This window comes from Neomonachus schauinslandi, chromosome 3, assembly GCF_002201575.2.
Source record: "Neomonachus schauinslandi chromosome 3, ASM220157v2, whole genome shotgun sequence".
NCBI lineage: Eukaryota > Metazoa > Chordata > Mammalia > Carnivora > Phocidae > Neomonachus > Neomonachus schauinslandi.
Genome location: NC_058405.1, coordinates 134,671,674 through 134,684,964, shown reverse-complemented (window position 1 = coordinate 134,684,964; position 13,291 = coordinate 134,671,674). Strand labels below are relative to the sequence as shown.

The window sequence follows — 13,291 nt, the reverse complement described above, 5'->3', positions numbered from 1 at the left end:
CTATCTTGGGATGTAGCTGTGTCAGCTGATTTTCTGAGCACAGCTACTCGTTGCTTATATCACCAAGCTAGGTCCTATTCAAAAGAGCTGGCCCTTGACCTTCAGAAACTTAAAAGGTAGAAATGGTCTTTTGTTTAAATATGAGGAAAAAATTAGAATTCAGTCCAGTAAGGATGAGTATTAAAGAAAAAAAACCAGACAAGCTAGAATAAAATGTTTTATTATTAAAATAAAAAACTTTGTATAAAAGCATTACAGATCAAAAGCTCTATTTACACTTACTGATTCAATATCCAATTAGGCATCAAACACTGAACAGGCACAGCAAAAGGCTGCACATGCAAAGAAAATGGACACACAAACACTTAAGATTCCACCTCTACAAAACGATTTGATTAATACAAAAGGAGAGGGGGGGTAGGGCATGACACATGAAATCTGCCCAGAAACTAAAAGGGTAGAGATGGCAAGTTAACAAACTGTTGAAAGTCACCCAATTCTAAAAAGGCACTTCTCATTGTTATAAAAGTGCTTAAAAGCTGAACATGAACCCCGTGCCTAGTTTATAACTTCAAGAAAGCAAACACCGCAAAGACTAGTAGTAGACAAGTATTACTATTAATTTTCCATGCAAAATGATCAGGAATTTGAAACACCTTACATACAAACCAAAATAAACTTGGCAAACTACAATTATGCTGAAGTGTTACAGCATGAATTCAAGTCTGCCTATTCCTGAAACCTCACCATCCTAACTCCCTGGGATGTCTTTTCTACGTGATTTTGAATACAGCACTGCCCTTGGACCTTTGGGCAGTGACTGTGAGAGCCAGAGGCATCACTTAACCTTGTAGTGGAAGAAAGCAGAAGCAACTGAGTCTCAACCAGGGCAACTTGTAAAATAAGCATAATACACGGAATATTCTCATGAGAGGCATCCAAAGTAATATACTCCACTTTCCAACAATTACCGAATTTTTTCACATGGTTTTAAGACTTGTGTGCCTTGATTCTGTTAAAAAACATCAACTAGTATGAACGCTAAATCTAAAATTATACAGCTTTCTCGTAAACAAGTTAGAGGGCTGTTCTCTGGAATTCAATAGATGTAGTTAGTTAACATTACTACTGTGTTTCTAAGTGCTTGGTTTTATGGGTGGATTCCAGGGCTATTTCAACGCCAGTTAAATCAAACATGCTTTCCTAAACTTGCCATTTAAAAAGAATCAGAAACAAAATGGTGGGAGAGAACCACTGGAAATGGGGGATGGTATGGGGTGGGGGGGAAGCAAAGAAGAAACTGCAGGAGGGCAAAGTATAGCTAGCGATATACCTCTGTGATGGTCAGAGACACGTGTGTCTACTGAGATTAACTTGATTTGCGTCTCCTATAAAACTGGCTTATCATCAAAATTCTTAACTCGGGTTTCAATCATGTGAAAAAAACGAAAACTTTAGTAGGAAGAGTTGCGCATTGAAGACGGAGAGTGGATCTTCCAAATGCTATGCTTGCATTTCGAATTCCTGTTTCAGACTGAAAGAGAGAAGGGAACAGGTCAGGATATGGTTTTCAACCTAAGAATGTTCTTTGGAAAGCCTAATTCAGTTTTCAAAATGTTTTCATTGAGTTATAGTATATATAGTTAAGTGCATACATCTAAACATACAACTGGAATTTTTATGCACTCACACACATGTCCCCACCACCCAGACGAAGACAGAACGCATTTCCAAGATTGGAAAAGACTCCCAGTGTGTCCCTTTGCAGTCAAAACCTGCAGTCCTCACCCCCCGGAGACAAACACTATTTTCACTTCTATTATCTTTTTATTAAGACACAAACATGAATGTAAGATTTGGGTGTGGAAGAGAGAAAAACCAGCCATTTACCTTTTCAAGTAAGCATGCACATTCCCAAAGCCATGGTATTTGGCTAAATACACAAGGACCCCAGTCGCACACCGCCCATCTCGCTGCCGGCAGAAACTACAGTTGCAGATCCTGCGGCAAGGCGGGCAATGCCAATTCTGAAGGAGAATTGTGAAAAGGCAGTTAAATCAAATCTTACTTTCCTCCCCTTACTTACCTATTCTTATTTAACCTCTAAGTTAGGTACATCAATTGCATTTACATCTTTTTTTTTTTTTTTTAAGTAACAGCAAAAGCTTAATATGATTAATTTCCATTAGTCCTCCTGATGTTTTCTTAGGAAATGCAGCAGAGGTTACACAGCAACTAGCAAGGGTAGAGTCAACTTCCCCTGTAAGGTCTGGTCCCAACCAAGCACTCTGGAGGGGGACTCATACTGATCTATGAAGTCATCAGCCTCCCCTGAAATATGCACCCCACAACTCTAAGGCTCGATCCTTTCACTGTTACCCTTTCTGGCCCTTTCAACTCATGGCTAACATTTAAGTCCACAGGACCACCCTTCAAGGCACCTACTGGATCCAGCAGAGCATCCTTGACCTCTTCACCGTAACGGTTTCGAAGGCAGGGACCACAGAACTGGCCTCGAACACCCCAGCACTCTGGGTTTCTGCAGTTTGTTTTGGTATCAATAGTTTTCTGGCGGCATTGATGGCAAGTAGATCCCTACAAAGAGGCAAATAAGACGGAAAAAAAGAACAAAACACCGCTTTTTGTATAGAAAAACAGCATAAAGAACGTCCTTCTTTGTAGATGGTGTCTGACAATTCGTCTTTCAATCCTATGTTAAATCTACACACACATGTATATGCCAAGGGCATGAAAAATAAATCAAGCATGGTGATTTCATCAATTGGCAGATGCAATAGTTAATATTATCAAAACTAGTTTTCTGCAAGAAAACATCTTACGCAAAAAGAAGTACCCCAATCTTTCTTTTTAGCACACCACTCTACCCCAGCACCTGTGTATGTAGACGTACACACAGTAAACATATGTTGAATCGACTTCTAAATTTAAAGAAAAATCAAATGCTACCAAAGGCTTACTAGGCAAATACCATTACTGCAGACTAAGAGATGTGTATCCCAAGGATGCTAAAAAACTTTCCTTATATGAAAAAAACACCCAGGCACATATCAAATATGCTAAGACCTTTAACGTTAGCAAAACTCTAAGGATAGAAGCTATCCTTTCTCTCACAGATGTTCATGTTCACAGATATGACTGAGAGAGGTTCGTACCAATGAGCGGTTATAGATCTTCTCTCGAGAGTTGTTGCAGATGTTCTCCAGCTCTTCCTCTGTAATTTCTTCCACAGGGCGAATTATATGTGGAAGGGTCATGGATCCGGCACGACGACTTCTGGGCATGTCATCTTCCTGCATGACAAAATTCATGGAATGGTGTTTCTACTGGCTCTCCCCAGCTCTGAATCCCAGATACATGATTTGTAATTTCTTCACGAAGAATTCAACCTAGAAATCTTTCTATAGCTTATGGAGAAGGGGCAAGTTAAGTTTACTAAAGATAATGGGACAACGTCATGGAAATGACTCCTACATTAAGAAGCTGAAGAAAGCTTTGGCCACTTAAAAATAAAATCTTGAAATAAAAGGAAGGGGGGGCACTCTGGCTGGCTCAGTCGGTAGAGCACGCAACTCTTGATGTTGGTGTTATAAGTTTGAGCCCCATGTTGGATGTAGAGATTACTTAAAAATAAAATCTTAAAAAAAAAAAGGCAAGTAAGCTACAAGCTTTGACCTTCTCACCTGCTAACAAAACACATCAAATAAGTTGATACGACATTAACAATTCTGAATGATTTGAGAAGGTTTACTACGGGTCATCTTATGTTGAGGCCACGTGGGTCCCTGTGTTGTGTATTGGATACTGGGCTTACAGAAGATGACAAACAGAAGAGCAAACACAAATGTGGAGAGCTCACATTCACGTAGTTGTCCATGGTCTTCCTCTTTCTCACCAGCATGTACTTATCCTCCTCCTCTTCCTCCTCCTCCTCTGTGGGTAGAGCACTAAGGGACCCAAGGATCCGGGACCTTGACCTGGTAAGAGGACGAGCTCTTCGTTCAGGGTTTCTCCTGGAAGCTACACCGGGGAATGTACGCCTTCGGGGTGTCTTTGACTGCTAAACAAAACACACATGATGGAACCCATTTATTCCAGAATGAAGAGAAGTGGCACCTTCTCCTTAAGTACGTTTTTGTTTAAGTAAAACGGGAGCTCCATTTCCTAATCCTTTGTCCTTTCCATAATGCATGGGAAGTGAGCCCCAAAATGATACAGCTGTTGTAATTCTGCTCTTCTAACAACAAGCCATTTCTCTCAGACTGAGAGATGATCCTTTTATTCTTCCACTGAAGAACAGATCTCGTTTTCCAAAAAAAAACCCTTTCTACAATATCTCTTGAGCCCTGAAACATACCCACTATTTCTACATGGCACAAGAGAGAAATGTACGTATGGTTTTCCTTCTTCTGTTTCTTGCTTGCCTCTTCCCTTTCTCCTCAGGGAGCAGACACACCAAATTCCCCTTAGTTGCACCAGCTTAGTTCCTCAGAAGACAATCACATATATTAGGCCGTGACTTGGTTAAGAAATTGTTTTTTCCCTTTTTTTCTCCCATTCTCAGTTACTAAAAACCTCTATTATTAGGAAATGCAGCAGAGGAAGGAAGGAATATCCTAATGCTGGGGATACAGAAAAAAAAAAAAAAATTCAATCTTTACTCCCTACCCTTGAGAGGCTTAATTTAGTTGGGAAGGAGAGAAATAGCCAATCAAAAGGGGTTTAAGCGCTGCAGAAGCATGGTTTGGAGAGGCCACACCTGTCCTAGCATGCACAGAAGAGGTCCCAGAGATCTGTTAGAAGGTTTACTTCTTTGTCTGTAGGACTACACAAAATAAGGAAATTGGATTTTAAAATGACAAATTTAGGGGCACCTGGGTGGTTCAATCGGTTAAGTGTCTGCCTTCGGCTCTGGTCCTGAACCCGGGGTCCTGAGACGGAGCCCGGCATTGGGATCCCTGCTCAGTGAGAGTCTGCTTCTCCCTCTCCCTCTGCCCCTCCCCCTGCTCATTCTCTAATAAATAAAATCTTAAAAATAAATCTATCTTAGACCTGTCCAAAATACTACAATATAAACAAGGATTTGCACTTACTGTACTGGGGCCTGGTAGGGAACGCCTTCCAGGGAATGAGCCAGGGAAGCTTTCTAATTCTGACATTAGTTTTGCAAGCTAAAAAGGGAGGATATTCAACAGAAATTATTAGTTCAGAATAACTGCTGAAAAAAAGCAACTTCTGGAAATTAGTAGCACATCTCGAGTTTCTGATTTCACTTATACATTTACCAAGACTTTAATAGATTAAAAAAGAGAAGTTAATTTAGGAAAAGCAGCACATTTAAAGCACACATTGTGAAGACTTCACAGTTACACTGAAAATAATTCTTAGGACACAGGTATAAGCAATGAGCAGCTTACAGAAAGGACGGGAAGGGTTATTAGTGTTAGCACCAAGTCAGATACCTACCATTGCTTTGTTTTGCTTTATATTTAAAGCTCTTTTCTCCAAAAAATTCATTCCATTTTCATCTTCTGAATCAGAACTGGAATCGGTCACAGTATTCTCAGGGGGCTGGGGGGGCACTGCTCTTTTGCTGGCGGCTCCCCTGGTTTTTTGGGTTGGAAACTTCATGGCCACCCGGAGGGGTCCAGACCGGCGGCACTGGCTGCGAGTCCTGTAGCCAGTGTGGTCTGACTGCAGTCTCTAGTTAATCAGGAACAATGGAGTCATTAATGACTTGTTGATTGTCCGACAGGCTGCACCAATATGACTACAAAATCCCTTCTGAACAAAAGACACTGACATCAGATAAATTTTAATTGAACACCTTACTTGTCAATTTTAATTGACAGCTCTGGGCAATAAAATCAGGAATTACAAATAAATACAATAATCAGGGTAGTTGAACTCCTGTAGCCTGAGACAGGTCTTTATAAGCCATCTTCATAGCCCTTAGGCCAGTGGTTCTTAATCTTTTTTTTAATGTGAAAATCCCAGCTCCCTTTTTAATTCAAAAATAGATCTTTTGTTTTTTAAAAGAATTCCTATAAAAACAAATATGTGTTCTCCCACAACCATGGTTTCAATGTTTGGCATTAAACTATATTACAGGTGCCTGAGTGCTCTAATCTACTTTTTAAAAAATTTGCGGCAAATAGGCATAACATGAAATTCACCATTTTAACCCTTTTTAAGTGTACAGTTCAGTGGCATGAAGGACATTCACACTGTTGTACAGCCATCACCACCACCTGTCTCCAGAACTTTTTCATCTTCCCAAACTGAAACTCTGCACCCATTCAACACTAACTCCCCACTCCCCTCTGGCCTCTGGAAACTACCATTCTACTTTCTGTCTCTATGAATTTGACTATTTGAGGTACCTCTCTAATCTACTTACTGTAAACTTAAAATTAAAAAATTTTTTTGAGATTCCAAAATTAAAGTGGGGTTCCATCATTAAAAATATATTAAAATTAGCCACCAGGGAAAAGCAAATCGGAATCACAAGATACCGCTTCATTACCCACTAGTGGAGCTGAATCAATAGCAAGTATGGCAAGGATGTAGAGAACCTGGAACCGCATACACTTTTGGTAGGAATGTACAAAGGTGCAGCCGAAGACAGCCTGTCAGTTCGTTACAAGGCCAGAGTTACTATAGGACTTGTTCGTATATATACTCCGATAGTATTATGTCCACACAAAACTTGTATGTGAATGTTCACGGTAGTGCTATTCACAATAGTCAAAAGGTGCAAACAACCCCAAACCCATCAACTGATGAAGAGGATAAATAAAATGTTGTACATTCGCAAAATATTATTCATCAATAAAAAGATATTAAGTACTAGCACATGCCACAACATCGAAGAAGCTTGAAAATCTTCCATGAAGTGAAAGAAGCCATTCACGAAAGACCTCATAGCGTACGGTTTCATTCATACGAAGTGTCCAGAGTAGGAAATCTATAATGGTAGCAGACAAATTGGTGGTTGCCCATTGACGATTGGGGGTATGGGAAAGGATGAGAAGTGACTGTTAATGGGGACAAGGTTTTTTTGGGGAGCTGATGAAAATATTCTAAATTGATTGTAGTGATGGCTGAAAAAAACTGATTGAGAAAAGAAAATATATAACCCATAAAGTCCCAGAAAGGGAACAGCCACTTTTTTTTTTTTAACATCCAAACACTTCTTAAATCTGCACAGCTTCTAGTATTCTTCCATGTACTTTTAGTGTGCCCAACGATGAGAAAATGACAAACTTTTATGGGTTCTTAAGACTTTTAATCGATTGGCATCTTATTAATTGAAACAAACAGCATCTACAAAGAGTGTATTCACTGCCCCGAAATGACTCAGGCTAGACAATGTTTAGGTCACATGCAGACTTACAGACCAGCCTCTGCAAGAACTCCAATCTGCATTGATTTGGACCACCATCACTTCTTAGAGGCAATGTTACATTACCACAAAGTCAGACCGCGATAGACACTCCTTGGCCAGATGTTCTCACTTATGTCAGTATCATTGTGGTCGCTGGGAGTGGCTCCCCATCAGACCCCAATGAGCTGAAGAGCATGCACCTGACTGTAAATCAACACATTGCTTCCTTTGTTGAGACAGTCCTGCTAACCAGAGTCTGCAGAACTAAGCAATATGCTCAGGGAGAGCGGGACCGAGGTGCAGCAGCAGCAGCAGCAGTGGCCTGAGCAGAAGGACCGAGGTCAAAGGTAAAGCAGCGTGCACAAGAAAAGCCAGCCAAGGAGCACAAGTGAAAGCAGGAAGGGCCCTAATTGTCATTATGTGCACTCGAACCCACATTTACCAAAGGCCTGCTCCAGGCCGGGGCCAGTACTGGGCTGGGCACTTGAACTTAAATACGAATATAGCTAATCTTGAGGACATGTGGGCTTCTGATCATCAGGCTAGATTTCTGTGGCAACAGAAATCTGGAGGTTGGCCAATTTTATCTTACCGGTTTCCAAGACTTTCAGAGCCTACAAAATGTTCAAAGCTTTACAAGTAGGGCTACATTAGTAAAAACTGTTGTAAGACATAAAGAAAATGTTAAAATTTTAAAAAGGTCAACAAAATCTTCTGGCATGACTAAAATGAAAATTACGAGAAAAAAAACTTTAAATTACGAGAAAAAAAAAACTTCAAACAAGTATGTCATGCCTGTAAAGGTACTGTACTTCTTGACATGGGTTCTCAAACTCACCATTCCATCTTGTATCTCACTCTCTGAGAAACCGCAAAATGATTCATCGTCAGAGTCGGCATGAAAAATACTGGCCAGTTCTTTAGTGACATCTGGCCTTGATTTCTGTAAAAATCCACAATGGTCTAACACATCTTGCACCTCACTTTCTGAAAAGCCGCAGAAAGATTCATTATCAGAGTCCTCATAAAAAACATTTGCCAGTTCTTCACTGATATCTGACCTGAATTTAGGTTTCTGTAAAATAAATAAATAAATGTGGTTGTGCATTTTTTTTCCTTTTTCAAGAACCAATTTTCCATAAACCGTGCAGAGAGCAAATCACATTTACAAGTGCACTACAAGAGAACAGCTTTTGTTACAAAGAAAAATGGTTCAGAGGTTTACAAATGATTTCTGAGTTGTTATGGCAAATCATCAGGCATGTTAGGTTAGGCGACATTTCAAAAAGATAGAATAAGTAGCTAATCTACCTCCAACAATTACTACCTAGAACCACAGCAAAAAGTGAAATGAAATTACAATGCATACTGTATTTTCCAGCGGCTGTATAGAAATGCAGGCAAAAAGCAAGCAGCTTTAATCACGCACAAAGCATTTGGGGCACTGTGGGCACTGCAGACTCAATTCTGTTTATTCTCAGGCAGCACTTACCGTGTTTGCAAAATTATCAGAAGCAAAGCTGTCACAACTGTCATCAGAAGATGACGACGTTTCCATGGAAATCAACTTCACATATCTAAATTTCTTTACGTTCTTCTTTACTCCGTGATCCTTTTGCTGTAAATGAAAATGGCAATACTATTAAGTGGGACGCTTACACTAACTGAAGACATCATTTTTGAGTTTAGTAGTTCAAACAGCACAGAGTAGATATATCCATTTCTTATACCCTACATAGTAGAAGGAGGATTTGCGAATGCTACAACAGTATTTTCAAAACCTGGTAAAATCTTAAAAGGGGATCCCTTTGAAGGAATTTTGTTAAGGACATTTATCGGTTCAATCAAGCATCTACAGAACTACCTCACTGAACACCTCTTTCCCCCAAGCTAAGCGTGTCATACGGAGTTCCCAAGGGGCTTAATGCTGACTTCCTAAAACCTGCCTGTTAAAAACATTAGATTGCACTTCCAAAAGGAAATTTCAAAAGTACAAAATGGTAGAGTGATTTCTCTCCCTCAGCCAAAATCAAGCTAATGAGGTCTTTTTATATAAGCTTTGGCCTATATACTGTGATGCTAATTTCCCAAACTACAAGAACTGGGCAGCACCTCTACTTCAAGATGGCAGGCTTTCAAGCTGGCCCTGCTCTAACCAGGAGGGGTATAGTGATTTCAGCACAAGCCCTTACAAATCAAGTACATCAACTGAGTGAACAAACATACAAGGAGGCAAGTTAAAGGTCAAATAGCACTCCAAACCCAGGTAGAATGCACGATTCCACCTCTGCATTCTATCAGCCTGGCCTGACATTCAGCTCTTTCCAAAGTCCCCTTCCTATACAATTCTTTTTAGAATTCCTTCTGTAAGTCACAAATTACTTGTAGGTTACTTGTTCATAAACACTGAAAAGCCTGGCTTTGCTCATCAGAAAATGCAATTAGCATCTATCTAAATATAGAGACAGCAGTTTCTGGCATTTTTTAACATTTAATGAGACTTAAGTGTTTTTAGTTCCTATGTTTTAATTTTCTTAAATATGGCCACACAATAGAAATGACTCCTCCCACTGAAAACTTTAAAAGGCAAGATCTGAGGTGTCAGATGGAAAGAACATTCTTGACCTTCCTTGTACATCTAACATTAGGCACTTCATTTCAATCTCTTGCAAATAAAATTATCATGTCTTTTGTCCTTTTAGAAAGGCAGAAAAATGTGATAATAGGTAGTGCTACTACCTATTAGAAGGGGTCTCAAACACCCCATTTTCCAAGTGAGGAAATTCAAGGCTCCAGGGAGGTGAAATAGAGTGCCCAAGAGGACACAGCTGGAAGGAGAACCCAATTCTGTAATCTACGACAGCAGTGCTCCTTGCACTAGTGCAGCAATTTACTCATCAATCTACCTGCAAGCAGTCAGAGGCCCAAGACAGCCTCAAGGGAGGCAGTCTACTGGAAGCTGACAGGGAAACATACGCTGGGCTTTAACACGTCAGCACATGCCAAGAGTTAGTTAGCAGGCAAATGCATGTTTGGAGGAAAAGACGTAGAAAAAGGCAAATGGTTACGGTTGAGATGAACTTTTCTGGCAGGCAGGTAATAACTAATACCACTTAGTAGGTGTTTTTTTCGTGCCAGGCCCTAAGCATGTTTTCACATTACGTTTAATTCCTTGCAACAAAGGTGCTATCATTATTCCCACCTAACAAATGGGGAAGCCGAGGCGTGAGGGGTTAAGTGGATTATTCGTCACAGGATGGCCCAAATTCGAACCCAGGCACGTCAAATTCCAAGTCCTGTTACACATGGCTTTCTCCAATCTAAAAGCTAATGCCGGGTTACACCCAAGAGTAGTGTCTGAAACCACGCCCCCAACACGCCCCCTCCCACACCCCACCCCCACTAGAACCACAGCTTCCCCACGTGTCACTCTTTATTTATTTTAAGCATGTCACACTCTTCCTTTCCACCCAACCCCCATCTTATAACATCTCCTGGGGCAGACCCTACGTTCCGGTTTCCGTTAGAGCAAAAAGTAACGTTCCATTCAGGGAAACGTCCTGCAGCTGCGAGTAAGGTTGGTGGGTGGAGGAGTGGGAAACGAGCAAATGGTCGTTGAACAGCACCTTCAGGTGCTCTTAATCGCCGCCTGGAACTAGAGATGCCTCCCCCCATGTGCGCACCCAAGTCCTAAAGAGACCATTTTGCAAGACCTTTAAACTTCAAACCCACAGGTACTCAGCGGTTAGAAAGCGGATCCTGGTGTGGCAGGCGCAAAATCCCGCGGGGAGCGGGTCCAAAGGGCCCCCCAGTGCGCGCCGGTCTTGCCGCAGCGAGCCACCCACCCGCCCGCAGCTGCACGCTGGAAAAGGCTGCACCGCTGCAGGGCAAACCCCCAGGGTGCAGGGAGGGAGGCGTTCCCCTCCACTCGGGCTCTGGCCGGCAGGCACAATGGGGGACCCGCTAGCTCTGGCCGCTGTCCGGCCCCGAGCGCACGTGCACTTCAGGCGCACGTGGCTTCGGGCTCCCCAGCGCTGCCAACCAACCTGAAAACTGCTCAAATCTCCGACCGCCAGCGCGCCGGGTGCGCACGCCCAGCGGGGTCGGCCCCGGGATCGGAATTACACGAAATGCATAAAATCTGGGGCTTGCCTAAATGGGCGCTGCCCAGGACCGCCACCAGTTGATAAGCAGTACTCGGACCGCGGAGGTAGAGGGAGTCGGTCCGCGCCCAGCACCCACCGCGCCCGCCCCTCGGGTTCATCAGCCTAGCGCTCACCGGCACGCGGCGAGCGTCCATGCTGGCGGCGGGCGCCCAGGCCGGCGCTCTGAGACGGGAGAGCGAAGCACCGCGCGCCGCGGTCCCACAGAGCCAAAGGAGCTGGAGCTGCGGCGGGCGGGGCACTCAGACCCGGGACCCGAGGGGCGGGGCTCCGGCCGGCTTTCCCGCGTTGGGGCGCAGGTCCTGCAAGCTGTGGTAACCGCCTACCCAGGCGCGAGACCCTCTCGGCACTGGGGAAAAAAGCGGCCCCCAAGATATTATGACCCCAAGCCACAGCCTTGGAATGCCCTAAAGTCCGCCGTGGAAAAGCGGCGCTTTTAGGGCTCTAGACAACTCTCTTTATGTTGCTGCACGGTCCTGAGCGAATGGCGCGAAAGAGGTTCGTATTGCCCCGGGGTTAGCAGGCTGATTTGCATGAATTCCCGGGCTGGGAGAGGAAAAGTCGAGGTGCGGGGTAATGGAGAGCAGAGCGAGAGTCTTGCGGGTTTTGGCTCTTATCACTTGCATTGCGGCGTGCGGTTTACGTTATTAAGCGTAAAAATCAAAGAATTAAGCATGAATTCCCCCCTTTATTAGTCTAGTCACTGTCTCTGAGTGTGGCACCTCTTATCTGGCAACCACATCATTATCTGCAGCAGTAAAATGAGTTAAATCTTGATTTTTTTTCCAGAAAGCACGGGAAGCCGTTGTTGTTTTACATAAGACTAGTGGTTTTTTAAATTAGGACAAAAAGGCGCTGCCATTAGTTAACTTATCGGCGGGATCATACAGGCTTTAAAATTTATCTGTTGAGGATAGAAGTTGAAGACTTCTATCTTTTCTTTCGTCAGAATTTATAATACCGAAATTGGAATGACTGAGGTATTTTCTAATTGCCGTTTTAATCAAACCTGACATTCCGACGCAATAAAGTGTGAGGTTTTAATTTTTTAAATTTTTTCCTGTAGAGAGCAGGAAAAAAAGCTTTTAGAAGAAAAAGTAAGATGATTTGGGTTGCTTTAAAAGACACTAATTATAATCTTACATTTAAGACAAGTGCTTGAAATGAAACCATTCGAATTTTCTCCTTAAAAACTTTTCGGGAATAATTCCTTTGCAGTTAAGAGAGCATGCGTGAACACACCGCGTTCTTCTCTGGATGTATTGAATACAAAAACTTGTAAGCAAGTAATACGAAAGAACAATGGATTGGAAGAATTGGGAGGGTCTTGGTCAGAGTCTTCGAGCCTTTCTAAAACACGCCTGCCCATGGTCACTGTCACAGTGCAAGGGACAAAGAACTCACGGTCTCGAAGGTAGGCGCCAAGAGAGGCGGTTGGTTTGGCGAAATTCTTGGCAGTGGTGGTGATGGGGGAGGGGGGGGGCGGTGAGTGACTCAATAAGTATTTGTTGAGTAAATAAACAACTATATAAATGGTGAAAGAACTAAAATTGTCGTTGGTGCTGTGTCTTTGGGAATACAGTTTTTTGCCACTGAAATATGTGAGAATTTGGAATTGTGAAATGCATAAAGTAAGGGAAGATTAAGTCCTTTGACTCTGAAAAGTTCTGATAGGAAAATTCTTAATTCTCTTGGGGCACTAGAAAATAATTTACATATTAAG

At 42.5% G+C, this 13,291-nt stretch overlaps 1 protein-coding gene across 3 annotated transcripts; it reads right to left on the bottom strand.

The window, feature by feature from the left end:
• Positions 1-211: 211 nt before the first annotated feature.
• On the bottom strand, positions 212-11,766 carry CDCA7 (cell division cycle associated 7). 3 transcript variants are annotated; one of them, XM_021702949.1, is made up of 10 exons: positions 11,685-11,766; positions 8,898-9,023; positions 8,244-8,480; positions 5,485-5,721; positions 5,112-5,189; positions 3,878-4,078; positions 3,174-3,311; positions 2,446-2,595; positions 1,891-2,027; positions 212-1,534 (listed from the first exon to the last, which is right to left on the bottom strand). In XM_021702949.1, exons 1-10 carry the CDS (start codon positions 11,703-11,705, stop codon positions 1,504-1,506), a joined length of 1,356 nt encoding a protein of 451 aa, XP_021558624.1. In that variant the 5' UTR covers positions 11,706-11,766; the 3' UTR covers positions 212-1,503. The 3 variants fall into 3 exon arrangements, with proteins under 3 accessions (XP_021558624.1, XP_021558625.1, XP_021558626.1); XM_021702950.1 differs by lacking the exon at positions 5,112-5,189; XM_021702951.1 differs by lacking the exon at positions 8,244-8,480.
• Positions 11,767-13,291: the final 1,525 nt, after the last annotated feature.

What these genes read in the sequence shown, in the direction of transcription:
- CDCA7 (XM_021702949.1), bottom strand. Translation starts at nt 11,705, where the DNA reads ATGGACGCTCGCCGCGTGCCG. An exon ending in TGGACGCTCGCCGCGTGCCG is followed by an intron (nt 9,024 to 11,684) that starts GTGAGCGCTAGG and finishes TTTCATTTACAG; the next exon opens with CAAAAGGATCACGGAGTAAA. An exon ending in TAAAGCAAAACAAAGCAATG is followed by an intron (nt 5,190 to 5,484) that starts GTAGGTATCTGA and finishes CTCCCTTTTTAG; the next exon opens with CTTGCAAAACTAATGTCAGA.